Source organism: Mauremys mutica, chromosome 1, assembly GCF_020497125.1.
Source record: "Mauremys mutica isolate MM-2020 ecotype Southern chromosome 1, ASM2049712v1, whole genome shotgun sequence".
NCBI lineage: Eukaryota > Metazoa > Chordata > Testudines > Geoemydidae > Mauremys > Mauremys mutica.
In genome coordinates this window covers 30,504,570-30,525,343 of record NC_059072.1, presented here as the reverse complement: position 1 = coordinate 30,525,343, position 20,774 = coordinate 30,504,570, and the positions used below count along the sequence as shown (strand labels likewise).

The following is a 20,774-nucleotide window of genomic DNA, read 5'->3' as shown; positions in this document are numbered from 1 at the left end:
GTTGCAGCATTTTGCTAAAACTGCTAATGAGCTTTTGAAATATTGACATCCACCAAAAGGAAAGATATTGGAAAAAGAGATTACTTTGGGCAAGAAACCTAATGTCATGTTTGCAAGGTTCTTGGTGAGACTAAACAGGAATAAATATGAATACTGTTCTAGGTGGATGACTAACCTTTATCTACCTGTTATTCCTAGAGCTTTCTATAGGTCCCAGCGTTACAGTGTCTGACAACTAAATGTGGAGAATTTTAGATTATATGTTCCTTGGCAAAGAAGAGAAACATTACTGGGCATTTTAACTGGATAGCAGCTATAGTAATTGGAGCAGGCCAAAGTAAATAAATGTCAAACTGAAATGGTAACAGCAGTTTCTGTCTCTATGCAATGCAGGGCACAGCACATAAGTTCGGTAGCAGCAAGTGTGGCTAGAACAATACTAATGAGAAAATATTTACTGTCAGTTGTATGACTGGCAGTTCCTACTGCAGGTCTGGGAAATAAAAAGCACAGGTACAAGGGTAAATAAAAATCTCATAAAAGCTCAGCCATTTTGCTCTTTGCTCTTCATTGTGTACTGTATTTTGCTATGAATTATTTTTGCAATAAAATGTCTACATTAAAATTGGTGTTTCAGAGAAACCTGTTGCCAAGGCACCATTGTTTTGGAAAATTCTGACAAGCCTTATTTTCAGGGTCAGTGTCGACCTGCTCACACTTAGCAATGAAGCTACGTTGGAACTTTTGGAAGGTAGCAGGGAAAGCCTTGCTTTCTATATATTTGGCAAAGTTCTAAGCAACTGAAATGTGTACATGATTTTTATAATGGGTATTTTATAATTGGAAGAGTGGGCCTGTCTTAATAATAGATGGTGCTCCCTGTCCCATCTATAATATATTTAGTTTACATATGAGATGTTTACATTAATTGGTGTTGTTTCGAGGAGCTAGATGAAAATTTATGCTGCACTGCTAGAACTTTATAGCTTAGTCTAGTGGACTGAGCTTAGTGCTGAAGTGAGGGACTCTTTCCCTGGTCCTGCTGCTGGCTTGCTGTGTGGCCTTGATTCCAGACACTAGGAGCTTCTTTTCCAAAGCCCATTGAACTCAGTATGAGTCTTTACACTGACTTCAGCGGATTTGGGATCAGGCTCTTAGTGTCTCTGTTCTGCCACTGGTAAAATGAAAATGATAATACTTAAATACCTATGGGGGAGTTGTGAGGATTATTAATTTTACAGCATTTTGAAAATATCAAGCCCCTGTAAGTGCTAAGCATTAAAGGAAATATCAAATCTTACTTCCAGAGCTGGGCTGTCGTCCATTAGACTGATGCACAAACAAAGTATACCAAAAGTCATGTTAATTTCAAGCTGTACTGGAAATATGAAGGGGATTTGGGGGTGGGGGGGGAGAGCAGAAAAGGCAAGATTAGTCTTTTCAGGTTTTTGAGAGAGTATTAAAAAATTGGAGACTCAAGTAAAATAAACCAGGAATAAAAATGCTTGGGACAGTGGTTTTTTATACTTTCTTTTTCACATGCAATATTTTAAAGATGTTAATTATATTATGGTTAAAAATGCTGGATTGACAGCAATGGGAAATAAATTAATTATTAATACTCACAGTAAGTATATCCTGGGCAACTGCAGTGCAACTTTTCTGAACAAGGTAACTCAACATTAACCTGAAAGGACCCCCTCTATAGTAAAGCGGCATCATGGCCATTTCGGTCCATGACTTGTGCTTTGACTGGTATTACAAGGGTGCCAACTGTGGCAGTGTTATTTTAAGTAAGGGCTATATTTTCAAAATGTAGTGCATACATCATTTTGCTTTAACATTATGTATAATACACATATATGTTTGTTGCATTTGTGCCATTACAAGTAAAGCATGACTCCAGTGTGTTGCATTTTTTCAAATATTCCTTTGTTTACCTAAAGTGCCCCCCAAATTGATTGCTTCTCTGCTCCTATGGTAATTCTAGGCACCACAGCAGGCCAGGGTGCTATACCACTGCCACCACCCATTACATCAAAATCATTAGTGGCGACAGATCTCAGGTTATTCTGTTCTAAATGCCTGGGCCTTGCCACTTTAGCTAAAAGAAAATATCCTTTAGCAGTAGCTTGAGTAGAGCTTGTGAAATTCACTTGAGAGGGTCTGATCCTAGTAGTACAGAAACACTTGTCAGTACATTGTATTAAGTGTCAATTTCCCCGTATTGGATATTGCTTTCTGAACCTTCTCTCATCTTCCTTCTTCCAGGAAGCTCTACAGGCATCTTAATGCCTCAAATCAATAACGAAGCTTTCTTTCTTTAGCTCATACATATTTTAAATGTAAAAAAGTCAGCACTTTCATTTATCTCGGCACACCCAGGCATAAGAAAACTACCTGCATAATTTTTCCACGAAAATAACAAATGCAATTTAATAATTGTATCTTCACTCATGCTCCTCAAATTCTGGCAGAGAGCAGCATGTTGCACATGTTTGTATCAGATTTTATATGCTATACTGTGTGCATCTAACTCTGCGCATTATTGCCTGTACATATGCCTGCATGCTAATTTCCTAGGATTAAACCGAAAATGTTTAAACAGTTTTATTCTGATACTAGCATTTTTCATAGGTTGTTTGAAAAATCTGTGCTGTCTTCATGCTTTGCAGCTGCAGCTTTCTTTACCTAACCAATAAAATGCTGGAGCTATTATTCAGTCAACAGACTGTCAAAAAGATGTAAAATAGCAATGACTACAGTGAAACTGCTGCTAACAAAATCATGCATCTCCCTAGTACATTTCTAAATTAGCTGCTCTGCATTTAGCCTAAGCTTGGCTACGTAACCTCTAAATATGAGGCATTACCTGCTGAATGTGGTAAGAAGTCTAAGACAACTTCTTAGCCATTTCTTCAGAATAAACAGAAAAGGGGCAACATGCTACTAACAGATGTCAAAGAAGACTGTAGTACAAGTGCATGAATTCATAGAGTCTAAGATCAGAAGGGACCATCAGATCCTCCTGTCTGACTTTCTGCATATCAAAGATCTAACCCAACCAATTACCCCTGCATTGAGCCCAACAACTGATGTCTGACTAAAGTCTGTTTTCCAGAAAGGCATCCAGTCTTGGTCTGAAGACTGCAGCAGAGGGAGAATCCATCACTTTTTTGGTAGTTTGTTCCAGTGGCTAATCACCCTCTCAGGTAAAAATGTGTGCCTTATTTCTAATTTGAATTTATCTGTTCTTCAGCTTCCGGCCATGATTTCCTATTATGCCTTTCTCTGATAGATTAAAGAGCCCCCTAGTTCTCAGTATTTCTCCCTGTGAAGGTTATATATTGCAGTCGTCACCTTTCAATCTTCTTTTTGATAAGCTAAAATGATGGAGCACTTTATCTTTCACAGTAAGGCATTTTCTCCAGCCCTCAAATCATTGTTGTGACTCGTTTCTGCACCCTCTCCAATTTTTAAAAATTCAGTTCTGATGCCATTATCAGTCTCAATAATGCTGTATACAGAGATAAAATCATCTCTCTGCTCCTGCTCATTTGTTTGCATGAGCCCTTTTTGACCCAGCACTGCACTGAGAGTGATCCTTAAACTGTCCACTTTGAATCCTAAAACCTTTTCAGAGTCACTGTTTTCCAGGAGATAGACATCCATTCCATCGATATGGCCTGCATTCCTTGTTCTTAAATGTGTAATTTTACATTTGGCTGTATTAAAATGCATTTTGGTTGCCTGGGCTCTGCTTGCCCAGAGAAATTGCTCCATATGACTGCCCGGTTGTCATAATTTTTTTTTACTATTCTGCCAATCTTTGTGTCATCTGCAGATTATATCAGTAATAATTTTATATTTACTTCCAGATTATTGATGAAGATGTTGAATAGTGTTGAGTCTATTGATCCATGTGGATCCCCACTAGAAATACCCCATTCGATGATGATTCTTCAATGACAACTACTTTTTGAGATTTATCAGTTAGCCAGTTCTTAATCCTTTTACATGTTCTCATATTGATATTGTATAGTGATAGTTTTTTAATTAAAATGTCATGTGTTACTAAGTCAAATGCCTAATAAAAGTATATTATATTGTGACAGACTCAAACCAGTAGGGTACGGGAGTCTGGTAGAGGGCAAATATACTGGTCATTGGATGAGTAGTTTTCTGTTCCCTGAGTGACCAGAGCAGGGGCTGCACTAGAGTAATCAGGAACCTGCTAGAACCAATTAAGGCAGACAGGCTGATTAGAACACCTGCAGCCAATCAAGGCAGGCTAATCAGGGCACCTGGGTTTAAAAAGGAGCTCACTCCGGGGGGAGGGGGGAGGAGAGGCACAAGGAGCTGAGAGGGTGGGCTGCTGGAGGACTAAGGAGTACAAGCATTATCAGACACCAGGAGGAAGGGCCTGTGGCACTATAGACAGCTGCAATCCACAGGGCCCTGGACTGGAACCTGGAGTAGAGGGTGGGCCTGGGTTCCCCCCAAACCTCCCAACTCCTGATCAGACACCAGGGGAGTTGACCCAGACTGTGGGGAAGATCACTGAGGTGAGCAAATCTGCCAATAAGTGCAGGACCCACCAAGGTAGAGGAGGAACTTTGTCACAATATCTATATAGTTACCTTTAACAGCCAAACTTGTAAGCACATCAAACAATTAAATGAGGTTTGTCAACACCTATTTTCCATAAAGCCATATTGACTGGCATTGATGATATTCCTATCCTTTAATTCTTTTTCACTTGAATCCTGTATCAACTTTTTATAGTAGCTCTTGACTTTCTTGGTACAGAGCATATGTGTTACATTGTGTTACAACAGGGGTTGGCAACCTCTGGCACGCAGCTCGCCAGGGTAAGCACCCTGGCGGGCCGGGCCAGTTTGTTTACCTGCCGCGTTGGCAGGTTCAGCGGACCGCGGCTCACACTGGCCGCAGTTCACTGTCGCAGGCCAATGGGGGAGTCGGGAAGCTGCGGCCAGGATGTCCCTTGGCCCGTGGTGCTTCCCGCCGCCCCCATTGGCCTGGGATGGCGAGCCGCGTGCCAGAGGTTGCCAACCCCTGTGTTACAATCACTCCTCCTAAAGGATTGTAGGCAATATGCGTCTGATCCAAAGTTCATTGATGTCAATGGGAATCATTTCATTGGCTTCAAATGGCTTAACATCAGACGCTGTGTACCTATGGATTCTCACAATTAATGAGATTTACAGGATTTATTTATCTTACAGAAGTGCCAAGAGGCCCAAACCAAGATTAGAGGCCCATTGTGCTAGATGCTGTACAAAAACATAGTAAGACAGTCCCTACCCCAAAGAGCTTATAGTTTAAATAGAGAGGGCTGACAAAGCACAGGAGAAAGGAAATAGCATGTTTTTAACACAATCTATTTTCCTAATCACAACATGATCCATATAAATAGGATAATATGACTTCTAAATTGGGTACCCAATGTTGTTAGGCTAAAATGAAAGGAACTGTAGCTCTCTACTAGACTAATAATAATGGAGTTTCAGGGCATTATGAGATATCAGTTGAATCCATTTTCACATTAACACACTTCTATGGTGTCTCCACATTAGTACTAAATCAGCAGTAGAGGAAGACAAACTTTCAGTTAAAGTTTCAATAACTGAAAGTTACTTTTAAAAAAAAATCAGGAATTCAGTTAATAAATCCTTGGGTTTTTATAAAAAAAATTAACTGTTGCATTTCATGGAAAGCACAGGCAAGCCTGCATCATAAATCTTCTTAGGTAAGCAATGAAAATCCTTATACTACTCCTGGGGGAATTCTGTGCCACTAAGCACACACAGAATTCATGTCCCCTGCAGAAAATACACCTTTCACCCACCAGGGGCTGCTGTGGTGCCAGAAGAGAGGGCAGTCAGCTCAGGGCCAAAGCAGCCAGTTGCGGAGACAGTGGGGCAGTGGCTGCCATCTTCACAGCACCCTGATCACAGGATCAGGTGAGGCATGGGATATGGGGGGGGAAAGACAGAGTGGGGCATAGGGTTGCTAGGGGGCCACACAGACTTAGGTTCAAAAGGGCTAGTGGGGAGGACAGCTGGGGTAGGGCACAGGAGGTAGTCTGGTGACAGCGTTGAGCCAAGGGTTGAATGGGAGTGGGGTGCAGGGCCACATGGGGATAGGGGGAAAGTTGTGACTGAGTGGGGTGCAGGGACACATGGGGATGGGTGAGGAGGGGTGGCTGAGTGGGGGTTCAGGGAAGCATGGAGACAAGGGCAGATGTGCCTGACTGAATGGGAGAGGTTAAGGGTTAGCCAAGGTCTGCATGGGGGAGGCTCCCCAACTCCCTAACAATCCCCCCCCCCCCCCGCCAAAAGCCTGTTCCATACTTTTGCCACCTATACCTAACAACCCTTCAGGTTCACTCCCAGACTCCTTTTCAGAAATTACTTCCCTCTCCCTCAGCTCTTCCATTACCAATAACTCCCCCAAGCCTTTGCAATGCTTCTGAGAGGTAAGGGAAATAAGTTTCTTTATTGTAGTTTAAATGAATTATTACTGAAAGTTCTGTATTAATATCCTTAGTAAGGAATCTATTTGTCAAAAATCATTTCCTGAATCTTTTTTGTGGTCTGTACTGTTACAGACCCACTTGCTGACAGGTATTTTGAAATAAATTACCAAAATAATTGAAACTGAGATGATTATATTATTTTTGACAATTAAATTATGCAGAATTTTGAAATATTGTGCACTGAATTTTTAATTTTTTGGCACAAAATTGCTCCAGGAGTATTATATGTATGATTTTAAAACAAGTTTTGTTATGTCAAGCATATATAGGAACAAATGCAGAAATGTAACCAACTGGTAACATTAATTGAGATGGTGGGATGACTATCAGCATGGTTTATTTGGTAGTACTTTCACACCTGGGACAAAATGATTACTCAGCATGGGCCCTGCCGCACAAAAGGGATACTGCACAGTGAGCTACGCTATACGTTTGAATCTTTTCTATTCTATCATCTCCTTTGTTAATTTCTGGAGAAGTTAAGGATTCCAGATTAAAGTGACTGTAACAGGGTTCACGACCTGCCCCTCCCCTGGGGCCCGCCTGCTCTCCCCAATAAGGCTCAGAGAGGCTTCAGGGTTGTGCAACACCCGTGTCTTTATTTACTTAAGGTTGTCCCATCACCAGTGTCCAGCTATACACAAGCTTTACAGGCAGAGTCAGCCTTCAACTAGGAGGTCTCCAGCTCCCTCCCTGACTCACTTCTCCCTTGCTGCCCCTTGCCTTCTGGCTTGTCAGGCCAGCAGGTGTTGCCAATCCTCAGGCCGGCATCAGGCCTTTTCAATCAGCCCCAATCTGCTTCCCTTGATTGGAACTGATGGGGCAGAGGCTAGTTAGGTGCTTTTGTACCAGCACACTGTTACAGTGACTCATGGCCAAGGAAGAGCATAAGATGTAGTTAGTACACAGCAGCTGCTGTGAGTACCTATGTGGTCATTTTATTCTAATATTTTTTGTTCAGCAGTTAGTATCAACCTTAGGAGGAGAGCTGAATGAATTGATTTTTCAGCTTTGGGACCAGATCCAAAAATCCAACAAAGAATCTGGTTCATTTCAAACTGAAACTGATTTTTTTCCAGCTTTTCTCAATTAACAAAAAACTGAAAAATTTGAATTAAAAAAACACCCGAAATGTAAAACACACACCAAAACAAGTTTTGTTTTGGCTTTTTGGGGCAAGGTTGTTTTGTTTTGTTTTCAGCATGTTTCTCACTCTTTTAAAAAGTAAATATAGATAGATTTCAAAACAAAATATCATTTTGAAATTAAAAGTTGAATGTTTCATTTCAAAATGGTAAAAACAAACCACTTTTGGCTTTTTGGGGAAACAAATCAATTTATTTTTCAGCTGAAACCATTTGCCAAATTCGACCCATATTCGTGTATAGTCTCAGTGCCCCAAAATGGCATTTTTTGGTGAATTGACGATTTGTCAAAATAATTCCACTCATTGCAACTTAGGAGTCATTATACATATGTTTACATAGTTCAGCCTCTGACTAAAAATGTTCAACTTTGGATTGGTTTCTGAACTGAGTGTCTTCTTCAATGCTGACATATTCTACTTCCAGGCATCTTCGATTTTTATTGTTATACTCCTTCAGACCCCCCTATTATGCTTCATTGATATCTTCCATGTGGCTTCCTCCACACCATTAGCATCAATGCACCTTTTCTTCTGTCATACTGACTTCATGTGTTTCCAGCTTCATTCTTCATTATAAACTTCATGAACCAATAAAGACATCTCTCTACTTCCTTGCAGGACAATATCAGACATATTTACCTGGCCTTTCTTTTATGCTTTTCTGAGCATGTGAAAAGTTCTCCTCAAAATAGGGAGAAGCAGAACACTGCATTTATCCTGGTTTTAAAGATCTATTATTTGAAACTTTATAGCAGCTATTAGCGCTCATCCGGCCCAATCCATTATAGCAACTCAAATCTACAGTGCATCTAAAGAATAAGAAGAGAAAAGTGCAAATACCTGTTTTTGTCATAGGAACAATGATTATATTAATTGCAGCTGACTTTTTTTTTTCCTCCTAAAATTATTTCTACTATTCTAGAGGTGGAAGGGGATAATAAACTCTTCAGGGAAGGGGCTGTGTATGTCTGTGTTTGCATAGTTAGTACCTAGCACAATGGGGCTCTGATCTTGATTGGAGCCTGTGGCTTTTACTGAAATAAAAATTCAAAATAATTAATAATTCATTGGTGCAGTTTCACAATTTTATCAGGTACAAACCACAAATTAACTGAAAATTTAAACAAAAAAGCTGAAAGCTTATGAAGAGCTAGACAATAGCTTTGAAAAGGTACTCACTGTATGTTCAATTGACTAATTACTAATGGTATCTCCTGTAGAAATGTAATTGCCGATTAGTCAGATTTAAGTTTAAGCAGTTTACATTAACACCATTGTTCATAATCTGGCCACTTTAACCCAAAATTTTCAGATATAAAAAAAATGCAGGCACAGTTTTGGCTATTTAGTAGATCAGGCTAAAAAACTTAAAATATGTTTAATAAAAATGTGTACAATTTTCATTTTTGTCAGAAAAATTAAAAAAATCCTTTTGTTTTTCTCACACACCCCCAATTAAAAGACAAATTGTTTTATATTTCCTACCCTGCCTCCCCCCCCCTTTTCCCCTCTCCCCTCTTCTTCCTCCTTTTTAGTGACAAAAAGGAAAAAAACAGGGGCAGAAGGAAGGAAAAAAGGGGTGTTGCAAGAAAACAAAAAAAACCCACATTTCAGTTTAAAAATCCCAAATTTTTTTTGTTATTTTTTTTATTAAAAAAATTGGAACATTTAGAGAGGAAAACAAAAATGTTCCTGTGAGAATTTTCAAAGCCAAGCCTCTCTTCATTTAAAAAAAAAAAGGGGGGGGGGGTTTGAACTCAACATTTTAACTAGCTCTACTATTCTGGCCTTTAAATACCTGACTGTGCACACATATCAGGTACTAGAGTATATCGACAGCCTGCTGAAGCCAGCCTCCCAGCCCACGTTGACAAACGTGGGATAGTGGGGCTCATGCAAACACTCTAAAAATAGCTGTGTAAAATGTGTTTTGTTGGGCTGGAGCTCTGGACCTAGGGAAGGGGTGGGCTTCAAAAAGAGACCCGGTAAAGACCTTGTGGAAATTCAGACCCATAAATTTCACCAGAAGTGTTCAAATCTTTATCTGGCAAAATTATACACAGCACAGTAAAAGCAAAAACAAAATGCCTGGAACACATTTGTATCTGTGCTCAGAAAACTATTTTCAAGATTTCAACATGCAAACTCCAATCCCACCAGCTTTGTGGGTAAGATGGCTCTACAGGTATATTTAGAGAGAGAGAGAGAGGGCCTGATTGTTTTAAAAAGGCAGCCAGTTGCGAACCAGCTGAGTGGCGAACAGTGGAGAGGCTAATAGAGGGAGTTTGCCTGGGATCTGTCCGGGAGGAGCTACGCTAAGTGCTGCACTGGGGGGCTGTGTTGGGAATGGGATGTGTGAGTGTGAGTATCTGAATGTCTGTTGTGGGGACAGTTTGTCAGTTTGACCATGTGCTTGATTGTTTGTTTGAAAAGTGTGAATTGGGAATGCTTTGTTCCAGGTGGGCCTGATTGTTATAAAAAGGCAGCTAGTTGTGAACCAGAGGAACGGCAAACAGAGGGAGTTTGCCTGGGATCTCGCCTGGGGAGAGCCCACTGAGGATTTCATCTTAGAGGCTTCTCTGAGTAGTAACTGCAACAGCTGAGGAAGCTCTTAGAAGGAAGGTAATATGGATGGTGAGTGATCAGCTGCTGTGACCTGCACAGGATGTACCTGTGACAAACTGGGACGGTTCTTAATGTTTCCTCTGAATACTGTGTGGGTGCCTCAGTTTCCCCCATGCATTTCTTAAGTCTCTAGGGTGTGAGATTGTTGCAGAGCAAAGGGCCTGTGTGCATAAATGGCCAGCACTCCATCTCCTGGCAACTAATGGCCGGGGCCCTTCCCCGCTGCAAGGAGATAGCTAAAGGTGTTGGAGAACAAAGGAATCAGGTGACCTCCTGGTCCGGGAAAGGAAAAAAGCAGAGGAGAAGGGACTGAAGGGGAGTCAGTTTGGAGCTGGCTGGGGAAATGGAGGGGAGCCCAGACGGGGCTCTGGCCTCCCTGGGGCCCCCCAAGATGGACCTGACAGAGGGGGTCCTGTTGTCTGTACCTGCAAGACCTGTCTTGGACTGTGTTCCTGTCGTCTAAATAAACCTTCTGTTTTACTGGCAGGTGAATCGCAGGAAATCGGGTGTGCAGGGCCTTGTTCCCCCACACTCCGTGACAGTACCATGTTTGTCTTTCTTCCACAGGACAGAAGCGACTTTGTCTGTACGAAGTGCAAGCTGGTCTCCATGTTGGAAGAGAAGGATCAAGGACTGGAGAAATAAGTATTAACCCTACATTGCATAAGAGAAAATGAAGATTTCCTGGACAGATGTCAGGATATGCTTCTGCGGGCACAACATTCTGAAGAATCAGAGCAGGCTGCGCAGTGGGGACAAAAGGACAGTGAAGAAAATTGGCAGCATGTGACCTCCAGAAGAAGAAAGAGGAGCATCCATGTACTAGCAATGCAAATACAGGTGCGCAACCGTTTTCATGTTCTCTCCACAAGTACTAATGCGGAGAGTGGACGAGATGATACATCTGCTGGAAGGGAGCAGAAGGAGACTTCACCGACTGGAAGGCATGAGATGCACTGTCCTAGGGGTGGGGGTTCCATGACCACCACTCCCAAGAGAAGGAGGTGAGTGGTGGTGGTTGGGGACTCCCTCCTAAGGGAGACTGAGTCATCTATCTGCAGGCCCGATTGGGAAAGCCGAGAAGTGTGCTGCTTGCCAGGAGCTAGGATTCACAATGGGACGGAGAGACTGCAAAGACTCAACAAGCCCTCGAATCATGACCCCTTCCTGCTTCTCCACGTGGGCACCAATGATACTGTCAAGAATGACCTTGAGTGGAACACTGCAGACTATGTGGCTCTGCTAAGAAGGATAAACGAGTTTGAGGTGCAAGTGGTGTTCTCATCCATCCACCCTGTGGAAGGAAAAGGCCCACGTAGAGACCGTCAAATTGTGGAAGTCAATGAATGGCTACGCAGGTGGTATCGGAGAGAAGGCTTTGGATTCTTTGACCATGGGATGGTGTTCCAAGAAGAAGGATTGCTAGGCAGAGACAGGCTCCACCGAAGAGAGAGAAAAGCATCTTCGCAAGAAGGCTGGCTAACCTAACGAGGAGGGCTTTAAACTAGGTTCACCGGGGGAAGGAGACCAAAACCTTGAAGTAAGTGGGGAAATGGAATACCAGGAGGAAGCACAAGCAGGAGAGTAAAAGAGGGGAGGACTTCTGCCTCATAGTGAGAAAGCAGGACAATCAATGAGTTATCTTAAGTGCCTATACACAAATGCAAGAAGCCTGGGAAACATGCAGGGCGAACTAGAAGTCCTGGCAGTCATGGAATTATGATGTGACTGGAATAACAGAGACTTGGTGGGATAACTCACATGACTAGAACACTGTCATGGATGGATATAAACTGTTCAGGAAGGACAGGAAGAGCAGAAAAGGTGGGGGAGTGTATTGTATGTAAGAGAGCAGTATGACTGCTCAGAGCTCCAGTATGAAACTGCAGAAAAACCTGAGTCTCTGGATTAAGTTTAGAAGTGTGAGCAACAAGTTTGATGTCGTGGTGGGAATCTGCTATAGACCACCAGACCAGGGGGATGAGGTGGATGAGGCTTTCTTCCAGCAACTAGCAGAAGTTACTAGATTGCAGGCACTGGTTCTCATGGGGGACTTCAATCACCCTGATATCTGCTGGGAGAGCAATACAGCAGTGCACACACAATCCAGGAAGATTTGGAAAGTGTAAGGGACAATTTCCTCATGCAAGTGCTGGAGGAACCAACTAGGGGCAGAGCTCTTCTTAACCTGCTGCTCACAAACAGGGAAGAATTAGTAGGGGAACCAAAAGTGGATGGGAACCTGGGAGGCAGTGACCATGAGATAGTCGAGCTCAGGATACTGACAAAAGGAAGAAAGGAGAGTAGTGGAATATGGACCCTGGATTTCAGAAAAGCAGACTTTGACTCCCTCAGGGAACCGATGGGCAGGATCCCCTGGGAGAATAAAATGAGGGGGAAAGGAATCCAGGAGAGCTGGCGGTATTTTAAAGAAGCCTTATTGAGGTTGCAGGAACAAACCATCCAGATGTGTAGAAAGAATAGTAAATATGGCAGGTGACCAGCTTGGTTTAACAGTGAAATCCTTGCTGATCTTAAGCACAAAAAAGAAGCTTACAAGAAATGGAAGTTTGGACAAATGACTAGGGAGGAGAATACAAATATTGGTCAGGCATGCAGGAGTGAAATCAGGAAGGCCAAATCACACTTGGAGTTGCAACTAGCAAGGGATGTTAAGAGTAACTAGAAGGGTTTCTACAGGTATGTTAGCAACAAGAAGGTCAGGGAAAGTGTGGGCCCCTTACTGAATGGGGGAGGCAACCTAGTGACAGAGGATGTGGAAAAAACTAATGTACTCAATGCTTTTTTTGCCTCTGTCTTCACAAACAAGGTCAGCTCCCAGACTACTGCATTGGGCAGCACAGTATGTGGAGGAGGTGACCACCCTCTGTGGAGAAAGAAGTGGTTCAGGACTATTTAGGAAAGCTGGACGAGCACAAGTCCATAGGGCCAGATGCACTGCATCCAAGGGTGCTAAAGGAGTTAGCAGATGTGATTGCAGAGCCATTGGTCATTATCTTTGAAAACTCATGGCAATTGAAGGAGGTCCCGGATGACTGGAAAAAGGCTAATGTAGTGCCCATCTTTAAAAAAGGGAAGGAGGAGGATCTGGGGAACTACAGGCCAGTCAGCCTTACCTCAGACCCTGGAAAAATCATGGAACAGATCCTCAAGGAATCAATTTTGAAGCACTTAGAGGAGAGGAAAGTGATCAGGAACAGTCAGCATGGATTCACCAAGGGCAAGTCATGCCTGACTAACCTAATTGCCTTCTATGATGAGATAACAGGCTCTGTGGATGAGGGGAAAGCAGTGGACGTGTTATTCCTCAACTTTAGCAAAGTTTTTGATACAGTCTCCCTCAGTATTCTTGCCAGCAAGTTAAAGAAGTATGGGCTGGATGAATGGACTATAAGGTGGATAGAAAGCTGGCTAGATCATCAGGCTCAACGGGTAGTGATCAGTGGCTCCATGTCTAGTTGGCAGCCGGTATCAAGCGAAGTGCCCCAAGGGTCGGTCCTGGGGCCGGTGTTGTTCAATATCTTCATTAATGATCTGGAGGATGGCGTGGATTGCACCCACAGCAAGTCTGCAGATGACACTAAACTGGGAGAAGTAGAAGATACACTGCGGGATAGGTATAGGATACAGAGGGACCTAGACAAATTAGAGGATTGGGCCAAAAGAAATCTGATGAGTTCAACAAGGACAAGTGCAGAGTCCTGCACTTAGGATAGAAGAATCCCATGCACTGCTACAGACTAGGGACTGAGTGGCTAGGCAGCAGTTCTGCAGAAAAGGACATAGGACGAGAAGCTGAATATGAGTCAACAGTGTGCCCTTGTTGCCAAGAAGGCTAACAGCAGTTTGGGCTGTATAAGTAGGTGCATTGCCAGCAGATGTGATCATTCCCCTCTATTCAGCATTGGTGAGGCCTCATCTGGAGTACTGAGTTCAGTTTTGGGCCACACATTCATTACAAGAAGGATGTGGAAAAATTGGAAAGAGTCCAGCGGAGGGCAACAAAAATGATTAGGGGGCTGGAACACATAATTTATGAGGAGAGGCTGAGGGAACTGGGATTATTTAGTCTGCAGAAGAGAATAATGAGGGAGGATTTGATAGCTGCTTTCAACTACCTGAAATAGGGTTCCAAAGAGGATGGAGTTACGGTATTCTCAGTGGTACCAGATGACAGAACAAGGAGTAATGGTCTCAAGTTGCAGTGAGGCAGGTTTAGGTTGGATATTAGGAAAAACTTTTTCACTAGGAGGGTGGTGAAGCACTGGAATGGGTTACCTAGGGAGGTGGTGGAATCTCCTTCCTTAGGGGTCAGGCTTGACAAAGTCCTGGCTGGGATGATTTAGTTGGGGATTGGTCCTGCTTTGAGCAGGAGGTTGGACTAGATGACCTCCTGAGGTCCCTTCCAACCCTGATATTCTATGATGCTATGATTAATAGTTGATGTGTCCTATTTTTCTGTGCAACTTCCAGTCTTTCTAGTACTCACTAAATATTTTGTAGATAAAAAAAGTTATTCTGAGGAGTCTTTTCCCCATTTTACAATGTGACTCATTTATTAGCATGATTTGTTCATATTTGGTTGTAGAAAATGCTTCCCCAAAATACCAGAGAACAATTTATTGGAACTGGATGTCATAAAAGGTTAAAGTTGCAGTAGGAGTAGTACAAAGGAGAAGGAGGACAGCAGATGTCTTTTTATTTTTCATAAGAGAACAAGTTATTATATTTTAGCAATTTTAAAAACCTTGTCTACACTTGCAGCAGTGTGTAGGATACTGAAAGGCAGGCTGTGTCAACACTGTGATGTATAGCTACAAGCAGCAGTGAAAGGCTCTGGCAGTGGGGAGCGCCAGAGCCTTTCCCACTGCCACCCCCCAGCCAGAGCCTTTACCCTCTCCCAGTCTTTTACTGCGACAGAGAAAGGCTCTGGCAGGGCCGCCCAGAGGATTCCGGGGTCCCGGGGTCTTCGGCGGCGGCGGGCCCTTCCGTTCCGGGACCCGCCGCCGAAGTGCCCCGAAGACCTGCGGTGGGGGCCCCCCGCCGCCGATTTACCGCCGAAGCGGGACCCGCCGCCGAAGCGCAGCCCGGTCTTCGGCAGTAATTCGGCGGCGGGGGGGCCCCGCCGCAGGTCTTCGGGGCACTTCGGCGGCGGGTCCTGGAACGGAAGGGCCCCCCGCCGCCGAAGACCGGGCTGAACTTCGGCGGCGGGTCCCGCTCCGTCTTCGGCGGTAATTCGCCGGCGGGGGGTCCTTCTGCCCCGGAGCGGAAGGACCCCCCGCCGGCGAAGACCGGGAGCAGCAGAAGCTCCTGCGCCCGGCCGCACAAGAGTTTGCCGGGCACCCCAGAGCGAGTGAGGGACCCCGCTCCAGGGGCCCCGAAAAACTCTGGTGGGGGCCCCCGTGGGGCTCGGGGCCTGGGGCAAATTGCCCCTCTTGCCCCCCCTTCTGGGCGGCCCTGGGCTCTGGCAGCAGGTTGCAGGACAAGACACTGCAAAATACAGCAGTGCAGACATGGAAAACACTGCTTGGGCAACTAGAGAGCCATGTAGGGTTGTGGTGTGTCTGTTCCCTACTTGCCTAAGCGTTGCCTGACTGTCTACATGCTGTATGCAGTTTAGCTGCAGCTGTGTCAGTCCCAGGATATTAGAGAGACAAGGTGGGTGAGGTAATATGTTTTATTGGACCAACTTCTGCTGGTCTTTCTCCCCAGCAGAAATTGGTCCAATAAAAGATATTACCTCCCCAACCTTCTCTCTAATTAACACTGAGCAAGTTGGATGTATAGGGTCTGTTACCTACTTGCCACCATAAGGGTAGACCTACATATTCCTCCTTTTGCAACAATAATAAGAAACAAAGCATTAGTGAAAGAGTGCAATGGGATCCAGTGAAGTTGCAAAAGGCAACGATGAGTAAAATATATTTCCCACCACAAAGAATGATGAATCCAAGTGGTCCACTATCTAACAGTTATATTACTGGGCTGAACTTCCTACATAGATTCAATTTACCATGAGCAATCACAAAGCGACTTTGCACTGAATTCTGAGACCAAGTTCTTCAATAGTCCTTCCAGATTCTTTGGTTTATAAGATGCAAACTTTAATCTTGTCAGGAATGACATCAAATATCACAAGCAATGTGAAATCTGGTGGTTGTTCCCCCTTCATTCATCTGAGCCATTTAATTTTTTTTTACTTAAACATAATTTTTGTGTCTGTCCTTTCTAATGATATGCATCTCATGATGTTGCTGAACTCTTCACCTCTGAAAATAAAACATTTGTCATCTTTTTCCTTCTGTTAAAAAGACAGATCGAACTTGTTTCTTACAGCATCCACACTAGCAATACCAAAGAACCCCTCCCCCCACCCAAAAAATTTTATAACCATGTGGATGTGCTTCAGAACATCGCCACAGGCAGTGGGCTGAACTATTTTTATGGAGTTTTAATAACAAGGTTCCCGCTCATATATTTGGGATACCTGAGAAGTAGTTGTTCTGTATGTGATATGGAAACAGCTGCCAAATTAAGAAAAACATGATCATTTCCACAAATAATAAAGATACAATAAAAGACAAGTCACATTTTGGATCTATACGACTTCTTGTTCAAAATTGTGACAGTGCTTTGCTGCATGCTGTAATTTCCACTAATGCTTCATTGAATCTCCAATGAACTATTCAAGGTCTTTCATGAAGTTTACAAGTATATTGAAACGTGAATGAAAGAAGTAGTGACTTATGTAAAAAGTTTAGAAGAAGTAACATCTATAATCTAGCTACCTCGGGTAGAAGTGGGTTATTTAGGAGTGATGGTGGTCAGAAACAGTAACTGTCTAAAAGTATTTGAAGGCTGTTAATACCAAGTTTGGTTAGGATCTGTTGATCTTTAGGGTAGTATACAGACCTATAACAAAGAATAATGGGAAGCTGGACAGAGTGAAATGAGTTTGAGGCAGAAGGCTTAATGGCTATTGCTATTATGATGTGGCAGTGGATAAAGCTTGCCTGTTCCCCACCAAAACACTGCGCTCAAAGCATTACTTATTATGTCCTGCGCACCATGACTAAATGTAAGACAGAACCAGAACCACGCAAACCGCAGCACCAACACAGCCCAACAGTAAAACATTCACATGAAATGTCCTCAGGAATTTTTAATAAGATTGATTCCATTTCACAAATTTGAAAACAGAAAGCTGTTGACTAAACATGTTTTTGTTATAAATACAGCGGTAGGTTAAAGCTATCCACACATCACAACTGGCAAACAACAATCTCAGCAGCGAGACGTAGCACTGAATCTTAATGGAGAACACTATTCTCTTGCCCCAGAGATGGTCACCTGTAAAGCAGAGTCGAGACACACGAATGAGATTGTGTATGCACGGCTGGGTGGGGTAAGATGTTTGTCCAGTACATCTTCAGTGGATAAACAGAAATGTTCAGTTCCTAGAGCTGCCAACTTAGCATCTTTAATATGAATTTATATGGGGGAGGGAGGAAATGGATTAACTAATTTCTGTGAAATGATTCAAAATCAGAGTGGAACATTCACTAATGAACAGTCTATTACTTCTGACAACTGTGACTAAATTTCTGTTTCTATGAATTCCAGTGATGAGCAACAACTAGAAGGAAGGTTGTAAATCACTGTGATGGATATTCAGAAGTAACATGTGCAGTACCTTGACTTAAACACAAAGAAGCTAAACGGTTTGGACATTCTCTATTAGTACTCAGTGATATATGTTATGGAGTTGTCTGAAGTGCCTGAAGATAGTAAGATATTACCCAATCATTATCCTTTTGAACGGACACTCTTTTGACTTTCAAGGGAATTATGCTCAAAGATCCAACTGTGAAGTAAAGCATAAATTTTAAAAACAATTGACTATAAATTAATCTAACAATGATCTGCAACATGTAGATCAGGGGAGGGCAAACTTTTTGGCCTGATGGCCACATCGGCTTTCAGAAATTGTATGGAGGGCTGGTTAGGGGAGGGAATCGTGGCCCGGCCCCCACCCCCTATCTGCCCCCCCGGGACTCCTGCCCCATCCAACCCCTCCTCTCATTCCTGAAGCCCGGGACTCCTTCCCCATCCAACCACCCCTTCTCTCTGTCCCCTGACTGTCCCGGGAACCCCTGTCCCTGACTACCCCCCGCCACCCCATCCAACCCCTCCTTCCTGATTGCCCCCCAGGGACCCCTGCCCCAGCCAACCACCCCTTCTCCCTGTCCCCTGACTGCCTCTGGAACCCCTGCCCCCATTCAGCCCCCGTTTCCCGTCCTTTGACTGCCCCGACCCCTCCCCACCCCCCCCAAACTCCCCTGCCCTCTATCCAGCCCCCCACTCCCTTCCCCCTTACCGTGCTGCCTGGAGCACCAGTGGCTGGCAATGCTACAGCCATGCCGCCTGGCTGGAGCCAGCCACACCGTCGCCACCGCGCAGCACAGAGCACCGGGTCAGGCCGGGCTCTGCAGCGGCGCTGCCCCAGAAGCTCGCTGCCCCACTGCCCAGAGCATTGCACTGGCGGCAGAGTGATCTGAGGCTGCGGGGAAGGGGGAACAGCAGGGGAGGGGCCGGGGGCTAGCCTCTCAGGCCAGGAGCTCAGGGGCTGGGCAGGAGGGTCCTGTGGGCTGGATGTGGCCCACAGGCCATAGTTTGCCCACCTCTGCTGTAGATGGTACATAGGATTTTTTAAAAAATCTATCCTTTATTGTAAATGGTCTGGGAAATTGGTGTTCATGATTGGGGGCAAAAAGTGGTGGATTGAGATAGACATAGTGCAGCCTGGAACTGTGCAAACTGACCATATAGCACAGTTGACATACCCCTAACCTAATCTGCAGCAATCCTGCTCCTCCAGACACAGGGCTCTTTTGGGCAGAAGTTGTTAGTTATTTCTGTGCTTTTGATGTGGTAAGAGAGATTATGGGATTTTCCCTAATTTACACAGCAAATCAGTGGTAGAGAGTTGGGAGAGAGAATTCAGGAGTCCGTGATTTAACATCTGAATTAATATTTATTTGATACATAATTAAATTACTGAAACAAATTGTGCTGAAGATTACTTGTTTCATATTTTAAACAGTTCTGAGTGGACCACATAAAATAAAATAAAGCATGTTAAGCAATTCAAGGTGTCCACTGCCCACAGTTGTCTGTTCACTATATGTTTCATCTACTTACCTATTTCTTGACCACAGTTTTAAATTTTTATTTTTGGAAAAGTATTTGTGTAACATATCTTGAAGGCTCTCTTATCTCAAACTGTTTGGTTGTGAACCAGATGTCAGTAGCACTCGAGAGACCACTCTGCCCCTTAGCGTTGATACTGATGGTCTATATGTTAATGATATAAGAAATGGCCATACTTACGGCCAGATCGAAAGCCTACTGAAGCCAATGAAAATCTTTCCACTGACTTCAGTGGGCATTGGGTCAGGCCTTTCATGCTGACTAGAGATTCTAAAAGGTGATGAGAACTCAGTCAGGCTGTTAGGAAATTCAACACAGGAGATAACAATTGCAATATAAGAAGCCTTTTGGGGCAGGGACTGTCTCTTACTTTGTGCATGTACAGTGCCTAGCACAATGGATCCCAATATCAGTGCTACTGTAATATAAATAAATAACAATTATCCCTGAATGCAGAATTTCCACACTTCTGTAGATAGAACACATACTGATGATAATTTAGGATGAACAGACAATTTTTTCATCAGTGGCTCCCAAGACATAATTAAGTTAACCATTCACCCTTAGTTGCTGAGTAATATATGATTAATCTAATTAATAAGGATTATATTACTTTAAAAATGCTATCTTTCTAATTAAAACTTAGTTTTTTCAACTTTTATTATGATCTTGTTTTATTATATCTAAACAGACGTAAAGAGATTCTCTTCCTTTATTAATATAAAGAAATCATAACATCTCAGAATGACAGTAAAGGTTACTTATGTAAAGATTACTTAGTAAAGGCTACTTAAGACTTATGGCAATTTCATGCATAAATATCAAAAGTGATAGTCAGGGCTGATGTAATCATAAAGTTTTGCTCTTTCTTCAAAATACTATTGATAGAACAATATGTATGAATTACAGACATCTTGTAATGAGCAATACTTCAAAAAACTTCCTTGGAATGTCTTTATAACTTAATGGAGACAGGTGGCAGTGACATTTATGAAACAATACAGTATCTTTTGGGGGAGGGGGGTTCCAGGCAGTTTTAGGAAGTCCAGTATTTGTTATGGTATGCTATGATATGGCTCATAGTAAAAGAGGAATTTGTAATGAATCCTAGAATCATAGAAGATTAGGATTGGAAGAGACCTCAGGAGGTCATCTAGTCCAACCCCCTGCTCAAAGCAGGACCAATTCCCAACTAAATCATCCCAGCTAGGG

General features: G+C 43.3%; 1 protein-coding gene across 2 annotated transcripts in view; it reads right to left on the bottom strand.

Annotated features, from left to right (window-relative positions):
* SLC2A13 (solute carrier family 2 member 13) overlaps window positions 1–20,774 on the bottom strand; it is a 343,282-nt gene that overhangs the window by 16,977 nt on the left and 305,531 nt on the right. The window contains exon 8 of one of the 2 annotated variants that reach the window (XM_044992736.1): window positions 17,576–17,702. The exons of the other annotated variant lie outside the window; for it this stretch is intronic. Coding sequence (XP_044848671.1) covers window positions 17,699–17,702 — 4 coding nt within the window. The 3' untranslated portion in view covers window positions 17,576–17,698. Of the gene's footprint in view, window positions 1–17,575; window positions 17,703–20,774 lie in introns of those variants that run through there. 2 annotated transcript variants of the gene reach the window in all.